Raw genomic sequence first — 20,288 nt, forward strand, 5'->3', positions numbered from 1 at the left:
ATCTACCTTCTATAAAAAAATTTATATAGTCGATTTTATTTTGAAAAAAAATTACAAGAAAATTTATTAATAATGAATTTATGAAACTCATGATTTTTCATCATCCAATTATTCGGGTATAAAGTATGATATAATGAATTTTACTAATATGTAATATCAAAGAGATACGAAAAAGAAAATGTAATTAGATTCCTTTTTGATGATATATACGTATCTATTTTAATAAAAGTACTATTTATATATCGGCATGTCGGCTCAAACATTCACGAGGTTACATCATATCGTTAATTAGAAAACCACATGACCTACGAGCAACGACACGATCCGAAATGATTGCTGTGTTCACTTTAACGTTAAATAACGAATGAGTAGGCACCAAATTAGTCTGGAAGCTTTTCAGTGTCAAAAAAAACAATAGCTGTCCGTATTTAAAATTAAAAATCACTATAATTATTGCTTATATACGGGTGTAATGAACACCCATAATAAAGTAGGGGATGGCTCTAAAAGAACGTTTTGATTTACATACTTACTTTATAAAAACAAATAGTTAATCTAATATTTAATGTCACGATATTTTTAAAACCCAAGTTATATTATTGACATTTAGGGGGGGGGGGAGGGCAGGTTGGGTAATTATTTCTGGTTAATAGATAATGTGTTTTATTAATTTTGACTTGAAAAGACATCAACTTCTGTTCCAATTAGCAGATGCGCTCGTGAATGAATGGTTAATTTGTTATGGGTATCACCGATGTTTATATAAATTTACTTACATTTTTATTTTTAGTATTGAGGATTTTTTACTAGAGTTAATTCTAACGCAACATTTTTTACTATATATTTTTACACACGAGCTTGATTTTCCCCATTGGAAAAGTTGACGTATATTGTATAAAAAGCTTGAGAAGGGTCGTCGTTGAAAATTTGAAATCAGAGCAATGCATGGGGCTCGTGACTTGCATACCAAATCTGATTCGATTTATTACTGCCTCGCATGTTCCCGAAAGAATTTCTTTCTCATATTAATTTTCCGAAAAACCCTATACTTTTTCAGCATCGCGCTCCGTTCCGGTTAGTTCTGCTTTCGTTTTCCGGTACGCGTCAGGTGTCATTCTGTAAACAATAAATCGAGTTTCTTTCTCTCGAAGAATGTCACATTTTTCATCCTATTATTCCAGTTTTAACGATTGGAGTGCCGCTATATTTTTAGTTGGATACGTGTGATTTTTTAAAAAGAAACATTGCGTGCCAGAATCGTGCGTGATTCTGACTTGCATACTATACACGTTAGAGCGATTAGATCTCAATCTCACACCCCCAGACAATTACAAATGAAATAACTCATAAGTATCCACGAATATAATTTTCTCAGAACGAGACTTTGTACGGAGTAGAAATCGTGAGCGACGTTTAATTTGTAATTTTTAGATTTTTTAACACAGATTGAGATAGTAGTTTGGAACTCGACATGTGCCACAAATATGCGTTTGTAATTGTGGAATGCGACCGCTTGCAGCCATATGTTTTATTTCCTCATTCCAAATTACACATCAGTGCCACGATGAGTTTTTATCTGGCGGTTTAAACGAATTGTATGCTATTCCACATTAAGCAGCAGTTTCATGTTCCAATTGAAGCAATAATATATAGATAAGCTGTATGCAATAAAAGCGATTACAGTTACTATAATATATTTTTATTAATTATGATTATTTTACCACGTGGTGCTATTTAACTACTTATTAAAAAAATAATAAAGTAAATATTAATAATTTAAATAAAATTAAATAGCAAACACACAGAGGGAAAAAATTTAAGGTTTCATAAAAAATGTATATATTTTTTCTTCAGGTTTTAGGACCGAGTTAGTGTGATTTTTTAAATCAATGAAACGCTTAGTGAATCTATCTGATATTTATGTTTATCGAAAATGTATCTATACATAAATATAAATCAAGTCGTCGGTGTCGAAAGCGGAAAAGTCCAGATGAATCGTAGTGGTGTAGGAAGTCATGATGAGTTTAAGGAACCGCTCATAGTACGTCCTTTTTGTTTATATTGTATTTTATTATATATAAATATATAAAATATTATTAAATGATCAACAGACCAATTTGCGAAGGTCTACGAGTAGGCGTAATCCCAAGCCTTTCTAAAAAGGTACATCACCATTAATTTTCATGGAGAACTTATTATTGAAAATATATAAATATCGATCAAAATTTTCATATTATAAAGCGATACAATATATAAAATCTTATTTTTTAGATGTAAAAGTCATTATATAGAACTTGGGTAAATTATTAAAATTATAAAGTGTATGAATAAATTAATAACGGTGTGGGGTTTCAACGACCTGCATAATTTAATGTTATATAAAGGTCATTCTAACGACAATTTCGAACAAGCTAAAACACGTCTCAAAAGTAAAGCCACCAGGGACGTCATTTCAGATTTTCCATGGGGGGCAAAAGTTGGCCAGTTAGTGATCGTTTTTTTAATATTTCCTTTCCATTAAGATTCACAGTATTTCATTAAGTGACATACATTTTTCTTGCCAAGTTCTAATTCCACGTCAAAAGCAATAAAACCGTGCTGTTGCCGTCGCAGTGGAAACGCTTGATTATTTAGCGACTTTTTATAACAGTATTATTAAAAATCCTAGAATTTTGCCCAATCGCAAAGCGAAAAAACCCAAATACCCCTACAATGAGAACGCTCGCGGACACGATTTTATTGCTTTTGACGTGAATTTTTGACTTCTGAGAAAAGATAATTGTTTTTGCGCCCACTTATTGACCAAAATTTGGTTTGAATTAACTTTCGAAAATCCTCTTCTATCAGAAGTCACTAGTAGTATCGGTAAGAATAGTTATCGTATTTTAAAAATATAGTATAATATCCAAGTGCGGATTAATTATGGAGCAATTGCGAGATGCGATGTCTGTATATACTTCTTCTGCTTATTTTCCTCTGAGAGATGAGTTGACTTAGTTTGTATTTTGGTCTTTACCTAATGAAAATTTTAGAACAATAATTAGATTTAGAAGTTTCATAAGGTTAGGTTTGGGTTTGAACAGAAAATGGACGTTTCGCAACTGTCAAATTGAGTTTTATAGACATTTTAAAGTAACATATAATTTCATTAGCGCCTATCAGTTAAATTAAATTTTCTCTAGTAAAAATATATATCTACTGGTGAAAATGTATTTGGACTTCACTTGATTAAATATAGCTACTAAAAAAAGTTGAAATCATATAATTTTACTAGCACCTGCCAGATAAATACATTTTCATTGGTAAAAATATATATTTACCAGTGAAATAGTATGCCGATTTGTTTTCACTGAAATTATATATTTAAAAAAAATGTAGCGATCATACACAGATGACCATGTTTGAAAGGGTCATTGTCTCAAACCCTCAGTGACCAAAAACGATAATGTATTAACAATGGTGACAAATAACATCCCTTTGTGACGAAACGGTCACGGATATCATAAATCACCACATCCGTAACCGTTTCCGAAAAATGAAATACGACCTTGGACGAGCGAACGTCGCTTTCTAAAGGCGTAGACGGGTTTCGTCGTTCTACGAAGCGACAAAGTGAAAGGCGTTCTTCATAACAAAGCCGAGCATCTTGGAAGATGTATCACAGACGTCGTGTATGTGTAGAGAGAACCTCCAATTGCTCTCAAAAGTGATTCCGAGATCTTTAGGTGAAGTTTCTCTGGACAAAATGTTCCCACCGAGATCGTAGGAATGAACTGATGACGATCGGGATCGAGAAAATGACACAGTATGGCACTTTCTGACACTAAAGGGTATACAGTTAACGGAAGCTCATCTCCATAGAGAGTCTAAATCACTCTGTAGAGAGAAGAAGTACGCAACAGATCGAATGCATTTATACAATTATAAATCATCTACGTACAGAAGAAAATTTGAATTTGTAACTGCCGTATTTATGTCATTAATATATAACATAAAAAGCAGAGGGCCCAAGTTGGACCCTTGAGGAGCCCCCGAAGGGGTGAAATATTCTATTGACAATCGACGCCATAGGTTACAAACTGTCTACGATCGCTCAAATAACTCGAGAATAACCGAGTTAAATCATCCGAGCAACCGAGGTTCGACAATTTTTTTAATAATAACCTATGACAAAAATAGACGTGACATTTGGTCACAGAGAAGAGACGACACAGAGACGAGCCAGTAGACGAGAGCGTATCACGACAAATCCCAGCTGCTCCACAGGCGACAATAATACAACTCGACACGCCAGCGACTTTAACTCCACCGCCTAATTGCGGCATATACATTTATTTATATATGTGTTAATCTATATAGATTTACAAAACAAACTGTTACTAGTTTTTCTGGCGTCTATTTGTCTGTAAAGCCACGCCCAATCGGCTTCATAAACCCGAAAAATGGTACATAAATTAGCTTCATTTCCAAAAAGTATGTGATTTGTATACGTCTCAAATGAATCAACAGAATTTATAGAGATAATAGTAGAAAATACTGAGCTATTTATTTGAAAAAGGTCGCAACACAAAATGGACATTTGCAAAGCATATCCAGACAATGTCAAAATGAATGACCCGTGAACTCGCGCTCCAGTGACCATCGTTTGAATGGGACGCTCTTATGTTATCTCCGCATATACATTTTTAAACGATACCGTTAAATTTATATTTTTAAAATGAGACCCTTTGTCCTCGCGATAACGCCACGTCACGCAAGTAACCGACCGACCGACAGTCAACTTTAATTAACGTCCTCTCGATCCATACTTTTGTTGCACAATACAAGCGATAAATCACAAAACGTCCACCGAATAATTAACGATGTTTCGAATTCTTTTTTATTTAAAAAAAAGCTTAGTAACGTTTCGATTGTTACGATAAAGATGTGTAGTACACTCGATGAAAATCGATATCAACTTGAGCTCAATTCAGCGTTATTAACAAGCTATTGATGAGGCTCATCAGATTTCGAATAGATGTATGTACATAAGTACCTCGACGTAGCCGAGCTATTTACTGCAGATTGGGCTCGCTTTTATCAAGATTTTCCGGCAACTTTCACCAAACTTATTGTGTCTCCAGAGATTCAATAATACCGACCGCAAACGAAGTCTTACGAGCTAAAAATATCTCGAAAATTAATTACGAAGGATATAATAACCTTTGTATCAATTTCACTCGATGCTTTGGAACAAAACAATAATCCTATTATTCTGTGGCGACTAAATACTACTACTGATTATTTTCAAAGATCTAAAAAGTAATAGTCTACCCTTACATTAGCTCGCAAATTTAAAATGCTTATAAATTATTTTTAACATTTAGAAGTTCAAAGGCATGTATGTCATGCCCAAAATGTTTTTAACGTTGCAGTCCAAAGACATCTACATATGCCATATTAAATCACTTGATGATAAAATTTCCAGTATTTTATTTCTTTAGTTACTCAGAGATATTTCTATCAATATATTACGGTAAGCAGATTTGGTAATACCTAACCATTTTACCTGGAATTGCAAATTACTAAAACTCTTCGTAAAATCTGTTAATCCATTGATGTATTTTGGAAACAGTTTTTGACTGTTTAATTCAACTAATTATTTAGACAATATATTTTGAAAGCATTAAATTCCGAATAGTGAAGTTGATGTTGACGAATCAATTGTCATATATTTGTTATTTTCGTCGTGAGGATTAATAAGGACAAATGTTTTATTTTAATCGAGATTAGTCCTAGTCAGTTGTAATGAGATACATAGATCATGCTGAAGAATATCATATATATAAAGAATGATTCAATTTCAGTTTCCGAACTTTAAAAAAAAAACACAAATTTAAAGATATCTTCGGATTTTTTTTATTAATCTTTAGGGGCGTAGCCCTAGGGGTGGTTGACCTCGCGGCCAATGAGACGTGTGTGAATCTAGATGGACTTTTTATTAAGTGATATTTACATGTGACAAATAGATGATTACGGCGTGACGTTTCTCGCGATGAAGGTGAAGGTGGCGCAGTTGGTGATGGCCGTAGATTATGTTTTGGGCTCTTGTGGCTGCGTGCGGCGAGTGTTAGGTGTGAATCTTCGAACGGCTGGTAGTTCGGGAGTTCCAGGAATTATCTTCTGTTCTGTCGGTGAGGGCGCGTGGCTGGTTTCTCCGGATGGCTGCTGGCTATCTGCTCGTCTCTTCCCGTCTGCCCTCTCCTCTTCGGAGTCCGGGATTATATCCTTTAGGGGTTGCACGCTTGATTAATTTCATTTTTTATGAAAAATAATATCAATTATGTGGCGGATGCTGGTTTTTAGATGCTCCAACGGCCTTCAATTTAGCCAAAAAAATGCATGTCATTTAATGAAATACTATGAATCGAAATAAAAATATTAAAAAAACGACTACTGACTGGCGAAATTTTACCCCCCCCTGGTAAAAACTGAAATAACGTCCCTGGTTATAAATCTAAAAAAAAAAATATGTAATATTATACTATGTTTTAAAAATTTGATAGCTATCCTTAGCGATATTGCTACAGACTACTGATATGAAAGTATTGGTCAAAGTATATTCAAACCAAATTTTGGTCAATAGAAGGGCGCAAAAACAATTATCGCTTCTCAGAAGTCAAAAATTCACGTCAAAAGCAATAAAATCGTGTCAGCGCCGTCACAGTGGGAACGCTCGGTAACGAGCGTTACCACTGCGATGGCGAAGGTACGGTTTTTATGCTTTTGATGTGAATTTTTGACTTCTGAGAAGTGATAATTGTTTTTTGTGCCCTCCTATTGGGCAAAATTAAGTTTATATATTCATCATTTAATTTGCAGTAATATTATAAAGGTCGTAGTATGAACGCTCGGTAGCGATCGTTTCCACTGCGACAGTGACGGCACTATTTTATTGCTTTTGACGTGGATTTTTGACTTTTGAGAAGTGATAATTGTTTTTTGCGCCCTCCTATTGGGCAAAATTCGGTTTATATATTTCTCATTTTATTTGTAATATTATTATAAGAGTCGTATTATGAACGTTTGGTAATGAGCGTTCCCACTGCGACAGTGACAGCACGATTTTATTGCTTTTGACGTGGATTTTTGATTTCTGAGAAATGATAATTCTTTTTTGCGCTCTCATATTGGGCAAATTTCGTTTTAGATGTGCCTCATTCGATTTTAACTTATTGTATGTCGTACATTGTTATACAAAGTTTTAATATGAACGCTAGATAACTGAGCGTTTCTACTGCGACGGCATGATTTTATTGATTTTAACGTGGACGCCCCCTTTAATTGAATGAAATACTATGAATATGAATGAAATCGAAATATTAAAAAAACGACCACTGACTAACCAAGTTTTGGCCCCGTCCTGAAAAAACTTGAAACGTCGTCTCTGCATTGACACTTTGAACACGGGTGATTATTGACAGCTGTCTGATTTACAGTGCTGTCAACATTGAATTTCGAATTGGTTCGAATCGCCCTGTTAATTTTACACAATTATATTACTTTCAAAAAATTATATTTAACTAACTCAATTTATAAATATGTAAGTAAGGAATACATATTTAGTGTTTCATATATCAAAGTAATAAAAAACAGCAATAAATTCCGTGCGATTAAAAATGTGTTTGTGAATTAAAATAGTGAACAATTAACTAAATATTATGTATAAGGATAGAGCGAAACATTCATTCTTTTGTCATTGCATTCCTGGGAGAATTTTTATCAGGTAGTGCTAAATAAATAATAGATAAGGAGTTTAATTTTTGTCATTAAATAAATTGGACCGCAGTAGATTCAATAGAAAAAAGTTTTCACAACAGTTGATATATGGCAGTGCAGTTTGTGTAATAAATAAAATTCTCAATTCTCTAAAATCAAGTTAAACTCTTGAAGATTCAAGGTGACCGCTTGGCTGGACCAGATCGTGTATTCCTGGTTGGAAGAATTGTATGTATATTATTTGTCTGTAATTCTCTTAAAGTAAATAACGTTTAAGTTGTCTAACGTATGTTTCAAACGCCTCCATTTCAAGTCGGGGGAGGTTGAAACACTTTTATAAATTAGCAGTTGATCCTAGATAAACACAGTTACGTGCGATATCTAGATCTTATAGATTGCTAATGTTTCCGAGAGCAATTACCATATGTATCGATATGGTAATTAGGGCGGCTTTATCTGCATGTCAAAGATCCTAAATGTTATCCTTCCAAATGGGAAAGTTTTAGGGAAAGAATACACCATTTTGCACTCGAAGTGATATCGTTCACACTTATCTCGTAACGCCATATTGATCGAGCTTTTCCTAAAAGAGACACAATTGTGACTTATTACGCTCCAGTGTGTACACAGGCGCGTACAAATTCGCGAAAGTCGTTATTTCGTGTTTTTGGCATACACATGTTTGACATGTCGTACGATCGTTCCAAAGTAAACTTGACCCCTTTCGACCCTCGCTGCGTTCATAATTGAACGACGCTTACGACCTATGTGTTTTTTTTGCTGGGCTACCTTTTATATCCCTTCGTTACATATGTACATTATAAGCGGAGACAAATAGTATACTTTTGATCGATTTTCGAAGGATTTGCCACTGCGGTAAATATGGCTTGTAATAATTTCGGTCACGTTCTCGCCGAACTAATAACACGGTACGCCGAGAGTATAATAATAAGACCGAAAAAATATATTTGCATGCGAAGACGGAATTATTTTCCGAATCGTTTCGACAAGATTGGAAGAACAACGTCGGGAAAATGCGGTGCCAATCTAATGAATAATATATGACGAGAGGGATAGGTGAGACGAACGAGGAAAATCATATTATCGACGAAGTGGAAAAACGATTCTTTATTTACGAAGCAATAACGTAAAACGAAAACCATAAAAAAATATGGAACTTCCATTATAAAAGTTAATGCAAAAATTTCCGCGGATAATATTTTTTCCACAACGATAATAATAATTTATAACGAAAAATTATTTAGTTAAAAAGCTACACGTTGATTCTACCTGTATTTTGAAAACTCGTTTATAATATATGTGTATATATGACTATAGAATTAAATTCAGGGATTTCGGGAAATTAAATATGAAAAGTCTGCTTTTTCAGCATGAAGGTTTTGGACTCGTGTATGATTTTGCAAAAATTACAAAATTGGGGAATGTGACTAGCTTTAAATATAAATAGATTTACTAGTTGTAAAAGTATTAATGGTTCAATATTCAAGAAATATTAAAGATTAATGTTTTTATTATTTATATATCATATAAGTATTTATTAATAAATAATAATGTACATAGATATAATACTAAAAATAAAGATTATTTTAGGATATATAGATAATATTCTATTATTGTACGGAGGTGTGAATTTGTTTAATAATATTCCTAGGACAATCCGCAAAAATAAAAATGTAGTGGTTTCCTCAATGGAACAAAAAAACACCATCGTCTTTTTCATATATTCTGTTAATGTTTATAGTTGCTTTTAATTGTGCTGAGAAATCTGCATTGAACAAATTTGCTCTGCAAACAAACTCTTAAACGAAATTGTAATTTTATGATTGATTCGCGACAGACTTTCGAAAACGATACAATTTAATCAACGTAGAGTACGCTCGGGATAAGGATGCCGGTTTGTTATTGTGTGCGTGTACATGTATATGAGAGGGAGAAGCGATGTAGCGTGTACTTCGTTGTCTCGCTTTCTCTTTTAAGGACAGTCGCTGATTCGTCAACGCTGGTATTCGTCATTAAAGTGCAGTGTGGCACAGAAGTTCGATCTTCTCTAGTGATTTATTTTAAATAATTTTGTGTTGATATTGCTTTAACCCAGATATGCCCACTGTCCCATGGGTAGGTCACTAAACTCGTGCCACTGTTTTTTATTTATAAATGAAATTTTAAGAGAACAAAATTTCTTGTGCGTATCTGGGTTAATTGATATCAAGGCTTCAAATATACATTATTCGTTCTCTTACCCGTGGATTAAAATATTTTAATTATTTTTCCATTAATCCGTACGTTGTTGGTTTTTTTACACTATTCTCTGTAAAGCTTAAAAAAGTTATTATTCTTATCGTTGCGCCAATAATATTTTTTAAATTTATTCAATGGATTCTAATGATTTAATAGTCGTCGAGCCATTAAACAATCTGCGAATAATTTCTTTCCTCATTTTATATCTTTTTGCTTTTGAAGAATAGCTAAGGACTTCATTATTTTTTTGACTAGTGAAAGATTTTGAATTTTGCAAATATTTAATTAATGACATCAATGTCTAGTTTCTTCGATTATATAATATATTTTTAATTGTCCGTTGAAATTTCCAATTTAGCTCAAATGTATGTATGATATATATAAACATATATTTTCTTTTAAAATTGAGCGAAATTGTTTTGAGCCTCATAGTTCACGCACACAATAACAAACCGGAATCCTTATCCCGAGCGTTCTAAGCCCTTTGTTATTACTAAACAATAGTATTGATTTGCTCATTATTGTGGCCATTAGGAAGCAACTACAAACGTTTTGTTCAGAGGGCCACCAGGAAGAGATACTCATGCTTCATTAGAGGAGGGTATTTAAATTTTTAATCTTTTACATTTTTAATTTTTTTTTAAAAAACTTTTATTTAAATTTTTAATTAAATTTAAATAAAACTTTTATTTAAATTTTTAATTTTTTAATACAAATCTGATCATCATGACATGAAATATTTCCCAAATGCTCCATGATGCGAGCAAGCAGATTAATCTGACAGCCTTTCAATATACAGTTTGGAATGAAGTGCGGTCCTGTGGAAATACGCGATTTGTGCTCATAATTATGTAAAAAACGGATTGAATTTTGAATTTCGACCTTCATGGCTAAGTCGACGTGAAGTGGGAAGCGGCTGCTTTCTCGGTCGCAGCCACTGGACTGTTAAGCATGTTAGGATTTGTGTTAAATCTTCTTTCTTATAAGAAATTTGTAAAATATATCACATTTCACCGACTTTATGCAACACTATTCTTTTGTGTAAAGGTACCGAACGGTCGTTTTTGAATGGTACATTTGGGAATATTAATCTCATGGATATCTGATCGCTTTATATGGAAAAAAAAACAAATGTATTTGTCATCGAGTCATAAAAATAACAGCATGTTTGTCGGTGTTTGCAATAAAATCATCATCCGTGGGGACCATTTATAACGCCAAACCGTTACTCAGAACGAGATAAATAATTGCTAGTTATGAAATAGTGACATCGATTGAAATTTTGTCGGGTAATATTTTTTAAACATTCTATTTTAATGATCGAGAAACGAAGGCTTAAAATTTAATTTTTTTTTACAGCATCAATTTTTTTTGTCGCCCTATATAAATATACTACATACATATATTCAGTGGTAAAAGTAGTAAGCCTCAGTATTTTCTCTCGTGTTCCTTCCGCATGGTATAATTAATGTAAAATCACAGCTGGTTTTTTTTTTATTATTTAATTATACATGGGAAAAGTTGAAGCTGGAAAAAAGGTGCTCACGCCGAAAGTTAGCAGTCGTAAATCAGCCTAAAGCGTCGGAAGCGATTAGCTTTTCGTATATTATTTAGCCCCAGGATTGTTTTATTTCATAATGTTATTTGTAGGCTTTTCGGAGCAGGGCGTTATTACGCCGTCCGCCGCTGCATTCGGCGCCAGGGGTTACAAAGGAGCGGCCGCGAGTCGAGTGGAAGCCGACGCAATTTATTGTTCCACCCAACTTTCCACCGTGCGAACTAATAAAAACGGGGCTAAACCTGAAAAAAAGAGAGCGATCGATAGCTGCGTGCAAATAAATAAATATAAACGTTTTAAAACAGAAATTTTCTCTCGGAAAACTTGGAAAATACGTTTATACAGTTGGCAATACGTCTCGGGGATTTAGCGTTGATTGATGAGCTTTTCATCATATGTGCTTACGTTTATACAAACGAATGTATTATTCTCTCTCTTTCCTCTGACAGAGCATTTGACGATTCATTGCGTCTACGTACTAGGGAATGGATACTAAATAAGTGTTGCGGACGACTGTGGAGCAAATCAAACATATAAACCGTTCTGTCTTTTAATCAATTACATCATTCATTTTATTATATAAAAATCTATTAAATAAACATTTTTTTAAAATGAAACAATTAGATTGTAGTAACTATGAGAATAAAAATAAATCTTGATCATGACAAATTATGTACGACTTTAATCTGTAAGGTTCATTGGTCGCAATGACCACGATTTAGGGTACAGATGGCATATGTGAGGTCGTCACAAGCTGCTATAGCTTTAATTCAGGGGTCCAAATTTTTTTTCGCGAAGAACCAAATCTTAAATATTTATTATATTATAGACTCGGTGGGTCAGGAAACAAAATTAAAATGAGCTTAAAAAAATACGTATTTTTTAAGCTCACTTTAACGTAGTGTAAGCTTCATATATAAGCACTGTTTTTCTTGTAGTTTTAAGTTAAATTCGTTAGGAAACAAAGGCTAATTTTATATTATATTTATATTTCAAAGCTTATAGCTGAGGGCAGATTTTTTCGTTAAAAATATTATCAATCGCTCCTCTAAGTTACAAAGTTAAAAAACCTCGATAATTTTTTTCAATAGCACACGATAAATTGAGATATTTTATACAAAGTACCTGCTGATAGATAATACAAATAATAATCAGAGGCTTTAAATACCTTGCAACTAAGCTTTAATTTGTTGCGCGTATATTTTTACCACATTTGGCGGACGGATAATATAAGTTTATTATGTGGTAGTTGCGTAGTTACTGAATCAAATGATATAATGGCTGGGGGATGAGGTCCCGCTGGCCGTCGTACTCCCGTCGTGGTCCGCCAATGAATGTCGCCCTCGCCGCCGACAAAATTTATCCCTCACTCACCATCGAATGTGACACATTTTAGTTGATTTCATTTTAGAAAGTACTTTATTAACGATTAAAATATCGTCAATTAAAAAAAAAACTCGATTTAAAAATGTAGTGACCACTTATTTAGTAATTAATTATTTGCAGAATTTGCAGTAAAGAGAAAAGATTAATCATATAAAATATTTTAAATAATATAAACAGAGCAAGTAGAATATAAAGTTTTAAATGAAAAATGGAACATATATCATCAATGGCAGTCAAAGCATTAATAATAGCTGAAAAATCGCATGGAAAGTCGATAGCTGAAATAAAAAATGACCCCAATAAGATGTGGAAAACAATAAAAAAAATAATTAATCTTACTCAGATAAACGACATAATAAATATGGATATTGCTGGAAATATATTTAATGATCATCCATTTGAATACATACTTCATTGAGAGTATAGAAGAGATTGTGAATTCAATTTAATAAATTTGTACAATATGTTAATAATATATTTAATATAAAATTTGGGGAATTTAAATCAATATTTTTAGAAAAAAAATCACAAAATTATTTGTAAGTTAAAAAAAAGAACCAGTACCGATGAATTAGATGTAAATATAATTAAAAAAAACATGGGAAATACCGAGAACTAACCGCTATTATTAGGATAAATACCTGATCATTTAAAGATTGCTAGTATTATACCTATAACTGAAATAAAAAACAGTAAAAAGATTGAGGAAATGAGATTAATTAAAGGATTTTATTATTTTATAAAATTAGATTTATGTTATTTCATAAAATTTCATTGAAGTGCTTTATCGCACTGATTTTGTAACATATCAAGCAGATTCTATTAAATATATTCAGTGTAGGTTTTTAATTGATTTGCTCTTAGATATTCCCTTAAAATAAATGGTCTTTTATTATTTATTTGATCGCCAAATTCAACAGATTTTATATTGTAGATAGATCCTTAAAATGAACGAATACAAATACTACATGTTATTTTCAGTTATATGTCTTATTATTATTAGATAAAAAATAAATATTATATATTCTAATAAAAAATAAACAAGTAAAGGTTGTTGAAGTGTAGAAACATTTTTATAATGAACTCGAGTCGTAAGTGGGATAAAGTTGAGCTTTCGGGCTTTCTTATGAATCTTTCAGTGGAAATTGCCTAAACCTATTTGAAAATCTCGCGTAACAAACTTCACAGCGAAATTCATCTAATATTAAGCCCTTTACATATAAATTTATTATTATTAACGGTTAGCCTTAATTGAAGATTGCGTGCCTTGTAAAATGTGAACAAACATAAACTGCATAATTAAATGTTACTTTTACTTCCAACACCCACTTTTACGATCGGACGTGGCTGACATTTTCTATTGAATTATTTCATATGCATTCCTATGGGAAATTCTCGCCGATTCGTCGTGGGAAATCGGACATAGAGTAAATTTTGTCATCCGAATCGATTAAACTTGTTTTCAACTGCGCATTTAACTGAAAACCTCTCGTCGATTCCAATTATAACCACGGATTAAAACATTATAATTGTTCCTGCTTGAACTTTATGCGTAAACGTTTATTTAGGACCGCTGAGGGTTAATGTTTTATAAGGCGTAGCTACGTACATGGAAAACTTGATAATGTTACATAATTAGAACTGGCAATGTTAATGAATTCTTCATATTCTTCTTCGATTGTAATATTCTTTGGTAAGATTTCATATTCTTAACACGGCCATGAACTTTCTTTAAATGAGGCACAATTTTTTTCCGTTCTTGTTTGATGTATTGACAAGTCACCCATTGTCTGATTCCTAGAATCTGGGGTTACTGAAATGTATTGATTTATAAGAAATATTATAATTTAATAAAGATACAGTCTCTGCAGTATTATCATAATATTTTTCTTAGATTCTTGTGTTTGATTGTATCATTTGTGTTTGCAGATACGAACTGGTATGGTGAGGGTCAGCGATGGAAAGAGCAGACCAGAGCCGGCAAGACTGCGTCTGTCCATGGAGACTTTGGCCGTCCAGAAGGAGGCGCCTCCGAGGGAGTCCAAGCCGGCCATGCACGCCAGGGTAATAAAACCACCGATTTAGATCGTTATACACGTGACATTCGCCACGCAAATATATGTAGGGGAGACCGGGGACAATAGAAACAGAGAAACAGTAAAAAAATATTTTTGTAATGTGAACAAATGGAACTAATCTCTGGCCTTGCCCAGGGTCCTAGTAAAATAGTGATTCTGGGTCCCATGACAAAAAAAGATTTTTATGTATTTTTTACCGTCGTAATATAATTTTTTGAATGTATATTAATAGGTACGAGTTAACAGGGACTTATATAAAAGGATGTGTGGGCATTTTTTTAATATTTCTATTTGATCAAATTTCTTTTTTTATTAAAGTATTTATTAAATGACATGCATTTTTCTGGGCAAATTCTAAGTGGGTTAAAACCACGTCAAAAGCAATAAAATCGTGCAGTAGAAACGCTCGATTATCTAGCGTTCTTAATAAGACTTTTTATAACAATTCTCAGAAGTCAAAAATCCACGTCAAAAGCAATAAAATCTTGCGCCGTCAAATAATAATAGGTACGAGTTCTATGCTACAAATAAATTTACAAATTAGCCACCGTTGTGAAATAATATTTTATGTGAAATATTTTAATTACGCATTAAAAATTATTAAAAATATCTACTCATAAATTTACCTAATAATTAGTCGTGGTTTTTTTGCTGCTCAGTGTTGCCATATAGTGAATTTCTAGTCCAAGTCAAAAGCAATGAAATTGTGCCATCGCGGTGAGAACGCTTGACTATCAAGCATTGAATTTTTATAACAATATTAGGAGTGAGAATCGAATCAAGTACATTTAAACCAAATTTTGACCAATAGAAGGGCGCAAAAGACAATTATACCTTCTCAGAAGACAAAATGGCCTTGCTCCCTAAGTAGTTTTATCGGAGTAGAATAATATTATTTTATTTAGTTCAGGAAGCCGAAATATCGGCCCACTATACATAAGTGAAAAATTTCACCGGCTGATATTTCGGCGCAAATTTAACATGTTCGATATTTTTGTACGATATGCACGTGTTAACCTAAAAATAATACATTTGCTTTCTCTCAGACAAGTCTAACCGTACCTAACAGTTTCCTGTTTTTATATTATGAAACAGAGAAATGACCGCGCCGCCGCGGCTGGCCAGCCCCTTATTTATGATAAGGATGGCTGGCAAAAAACATAAGAAGGTATTGCATACACGAAATTCTTTTTATTATTTGTATAGGTTTATCTTCATTGATCCATATTTTACTCAACTAGTAAATTTAATATTTGTTATGTGTTAAAAATATCAACAAGTCTCAATATTTATATAAAAATACGTATTTAAAAAAATGAGCGAAAAGCACTTTTCATTGAAAAATAATGCAATGTTATTTTTTTTAATACTTTGTAATAATTAAAATGTTTTGACAAGTTTTTATTTAAATCAAACCTGATTATTTTTTCATTTTTTTAATTAATAAATATGAAAAATTAATTTTTTTCTTATTGGTGTAACAATTTAAAATTATTGATTTTTATTATCTCACATTATTGAGAGTACATAAAAAAGTTGCAGAGTTTTGTAAAATACATGTTTAACATAATTTATTTAAAAATACAAACAAAAATTAAAACAAAATTCCGTTTCCTGAGAGGACCAATTATCTTTACAAAAATGCTCAAACGCTCTAAGATTTGCCACAAAATGACAGTTCTTTAATTCTGGTCGTTAAATTCTGCTTGCTTAATTTATAAAAAAAAATCTTCAGAAGCTTCGATCAGATAAGAAAGATAATATTTCTTGCACACATTTTCGGCTAATCTATATAGCCCTTTAATAGATTTTTATTATGGTTATCCTTAGAGGTGGTCAGCTATAATGGCTCGGTGGCCATAAAAATCATTTTGTCACTCTTTGCGCCATAGTCAAAGCTTTAGATCGAACGATTGTTGATCAACATTGATAAAAAAATTGTCACCTTATGCTTTGGATACAATAGTAGCTGATTTAAAGATTATGAAACATATTACTATTAGTATAAATGGATCTAATAAGAAAAACATTTGTTGTGCGATATTTTTTTACTAAATTGTGGTGTTCAAAACAAAAATATAGGCTGGTGAAACATATAATTTGCAGTGTTGATAAAAATATGTCACAAATTTTCCTTACTAAATAAAATATCTGTCTTGTGTGCAGATAATATAAATACCAATTTTGAAAGCTGACAAAGGCTATTCAAAAATAGCATATGGCGAAAACTTCAAACTGAATTGAAAAGACACATTATTGGTATTGGTTGTGGAGCACATATTATACACAATTTCCTTCAATGTGCTGTTGACTGTTTACCATTCGATATAGAATGTTTTGTAGTGAATGTATACAAATACTTTCATCTACAGATAAATATATATACAGTTCGAGTTGTAGAATTGAAGGGATTTTGTGACTTCGCAGAGTACGATTATATTAAATTGTTAAATCACGGCAATTTTTATTTTAATCATGTTTGACAGACTTTGTTTTTACTTTCTTTCCCAAGAGAAATGTCCAGCTATGTTACGAAAATTATTTAAAGATCCATATTAAAAATTGTGTTGAAATGTTGAAAATCTTGTTAAAAACTTAAGAGGCCAGAAAATACGAATTGTTTATGACAAGCAAAATTAAAATTTTAGTGGATTCAATCAAAATTACTAAAATAGATTTTTTAATTAATTCAAAACCAGCTTTAAATATATTGATTAGTGGAAATTGAATTTAGAAAATACCGAGCAAATCAAGTGGGGATTTATTCAAAATATTTTTTTCAACCTTAAAAATAATTTTTATTTTATTATGAATTTCAAATATTTTTAGTTTGTTATAAATTTTAAATACAGTGAAAACTTTTTGCACTTACATTTATATATAATTGTTCTAAGTACATATTTTAAAATGAAACATTTTATGAGCAATCTTTTACTCTGTAAATCGTATCGCTTTGTATGAACGGTGTATATAATAATACACGTAAACAAAGGAAATATATTTAATTATAATAATAAAAATAAAAATTAAATTTGCTCCATTATTTTCCATGACGCCGGTAAGGCATTCTGTTGTTTCGACCAATGAAAAATAAGCATTCAAATGTAATACAAAATGGCCGACATCACCGTGACAACAGTATCAATAATTTTGTTATGTGACAATAATTTTCATTAATTTATCATGTGCGTTGTTTGATTTGGAATCTAATGGAAAGAAATATAAGATATAAATAGATAAAAATCGTGTATTCGATCAGTGGTGTCTCATAAAACTTATAGTTGAAAAGGAATTAGACACACAAAATAAAGAAAATGTTCCTGTATCCGAAAGATAGGTCAAAATATTATCTGAAATGTCCAAAAATATCTAAACATTCAAAATTTTAATGATATCTATGAATATATTCTGTCTTCTTGGAAGTACAGCATCTGTTGAAAAAATAATTTATGATATGAACAGTATCTGGTTAAATGAGTGTTATTTTAAATTTTAAAACAAAACCTTGTTATTAAATGTGAATTATTTTATGATATGATGCAAAAAGACTAAACTTTGTTACGAAAAATTGCTTCATCGTATAAATATTCTTGGTATACTTATAATATTAATCGCTAATTATAGTTTATCTCTTCGTTTACTTATCCAATAATAATTTTAAGCTAAAATTTAATAAAGTAAAGATGTTTGAATAATGGAAGCTATGTTAATTATAAGACAAAATATTGACATTGAAAATTGTTGTTTTTTTGTTCAAAAATCAAGAACTGCAACTAAAAAAATATTTAATCGGAGAAATATTATTGATATACTTGAATTATTTAGAAGTAATAATTAATAAGCATAAATATAGTATATATTTTTTAATTCTCCATATTGTTTTTATTTTCATATTTCTTCTTGTTCCTTAAATATTTTTTTCCTAAGAATATTACATAATATAATATATATACATTTACTTTTATAGTAAAATGTAACTTGATTTATTTTAAATACTTCAGAAAAAAAAATATTATTTTATTTTTTGTGAATTATAATAGCAAACTAAATTTTTTATCTTAAATCATTTTTCATTTTTAAAGAAACGTGCGACGTAAAAAAACTTTGCAAATGAAGAAATGAAAATGAAATAAAATATAATAAAATTATGGCTTGCATATATTTTATATAATAAATATTTAATATCTTTTGTGTTTTTAAGTTGTTATTATATCGATTATTATTTGTTTGTAAAGTTTATCTTTATAAATTACAATAATTTAGTTCTCAATAGAAACTAAAATAGATAAATCTACTTTGGAGACATGAACTGTAACTTGAATTTGTACAATAAATCCACGAGACGCTTTTGATCCACGAAATCCCAAGAAAATAACTCGAATCTATCCATGTGTGCTACAAGTGCAATCTTCCAGATATCCCAGACACAATAAAATTTGTGAGAAATAGCGGTTCATGTGGATTTGAACCTGCGATCTTTTGACTGCTAAACTACGATCTAGTTTATTAAATATTCAGTAGAATTTCAATACTTAATTAGTTAATCTAGTTTCAGAATCGTCCGAGTGGCTCTTATGAAACTTGTTCGTATGCCGAGAGTACTGCTATTAAGACGTTATTTTTTGCACAGGAGCGGATGGTGCAGATAACCAGACAAAAGGTCGGAGGTTTAGGCTTGAGCATAAAAGGAGGCGCCGAACACAAGTTGCCCATCTTAATATCCAGGATATACAAAGACCAAGCGGCCGATCAGACCGGCCAGCTCTTTGTGGGAGATGCTGTAATTAAAGGTACTCTATTGTCTGATTACCCTCAATTGAACTACTTGAACCAGTTTAAAAGGAGATGAACTCGCGGGTCAAGAGTTGCGAAATGTTAACATGTGGTTATGTGTTTTTTTAGTCAACGGCGAATACATCACTGCGTGCCCACACGATGATGCTGTCAACATTTTGAGAAACGCTGGAGATATAGTCGTGCTCACGGTGAAACATTACAGAGCCGCTACGCCGTTCCTGCAAAAGCAAGGTATGGAATATATATTTTTTAAATTCTAATAAATATCGCTCGATCTACAGGGACGTCATTTAGAGGTGACAACTGGGGTCATTTGTCCCCCTTTTGGCCAGAAAAATGTATGTCATTTATGATGTCGGCGCCGTCGCAATGGGAACGCTCGTTACCGAGCGTTCCCACTGCGACGGCTCGATTTTATTGCTTTTGACGTGGATTTCTGGCTTTTGAGAAGG

General features: G+C 32.0%; 1 protein-coding gene across 1 annotated transcript in view; it reads left to right on the forward strand.

Annotated features, from left to right (window-relative positions):
* The window catches only part of Syn2 (Syntrophin-like 2), a 57,605-nt gene that overhangs the window by 26,985 nt on the left and 10,332 nt on the right, over positions 1-20,288 (forward strand). Inside the window, exons 3-5 of the mRNA XM_088185167.1 lie at positions 14,891-15,025; positions 19,670-19,829; positions 19,942-20,067. Of these exons, the coding sequence (XP_088041293.1) occupies positions 14,891-15,025; positions 19,670-19,829; positions 19,942-20,067 (421 nt within the window). The remainder of the gene's footprint in view (positions 1-14,890; positions 15,026-19,669; positions 19,830-19,941; positions 20,068-20,288) is intronic.

This window comes from Plectrocnemia conspersa, unplaced genomic scaffold (assembly GCF_051122295.1).
Source record: "Plectrocnemia conspersa isolate PC_06_02 unplaced genomic scaffold, ASM5112229v1 ptg000004l, whole genome shotgun sequence".
Classification (NCBI taxonomy): Eukaryota; Metazoa; Arthropoda; class Insecta; order Trichoptera; family Polycentropodidae; genus Plectrocnemia; species Plectrocnemia conspersa.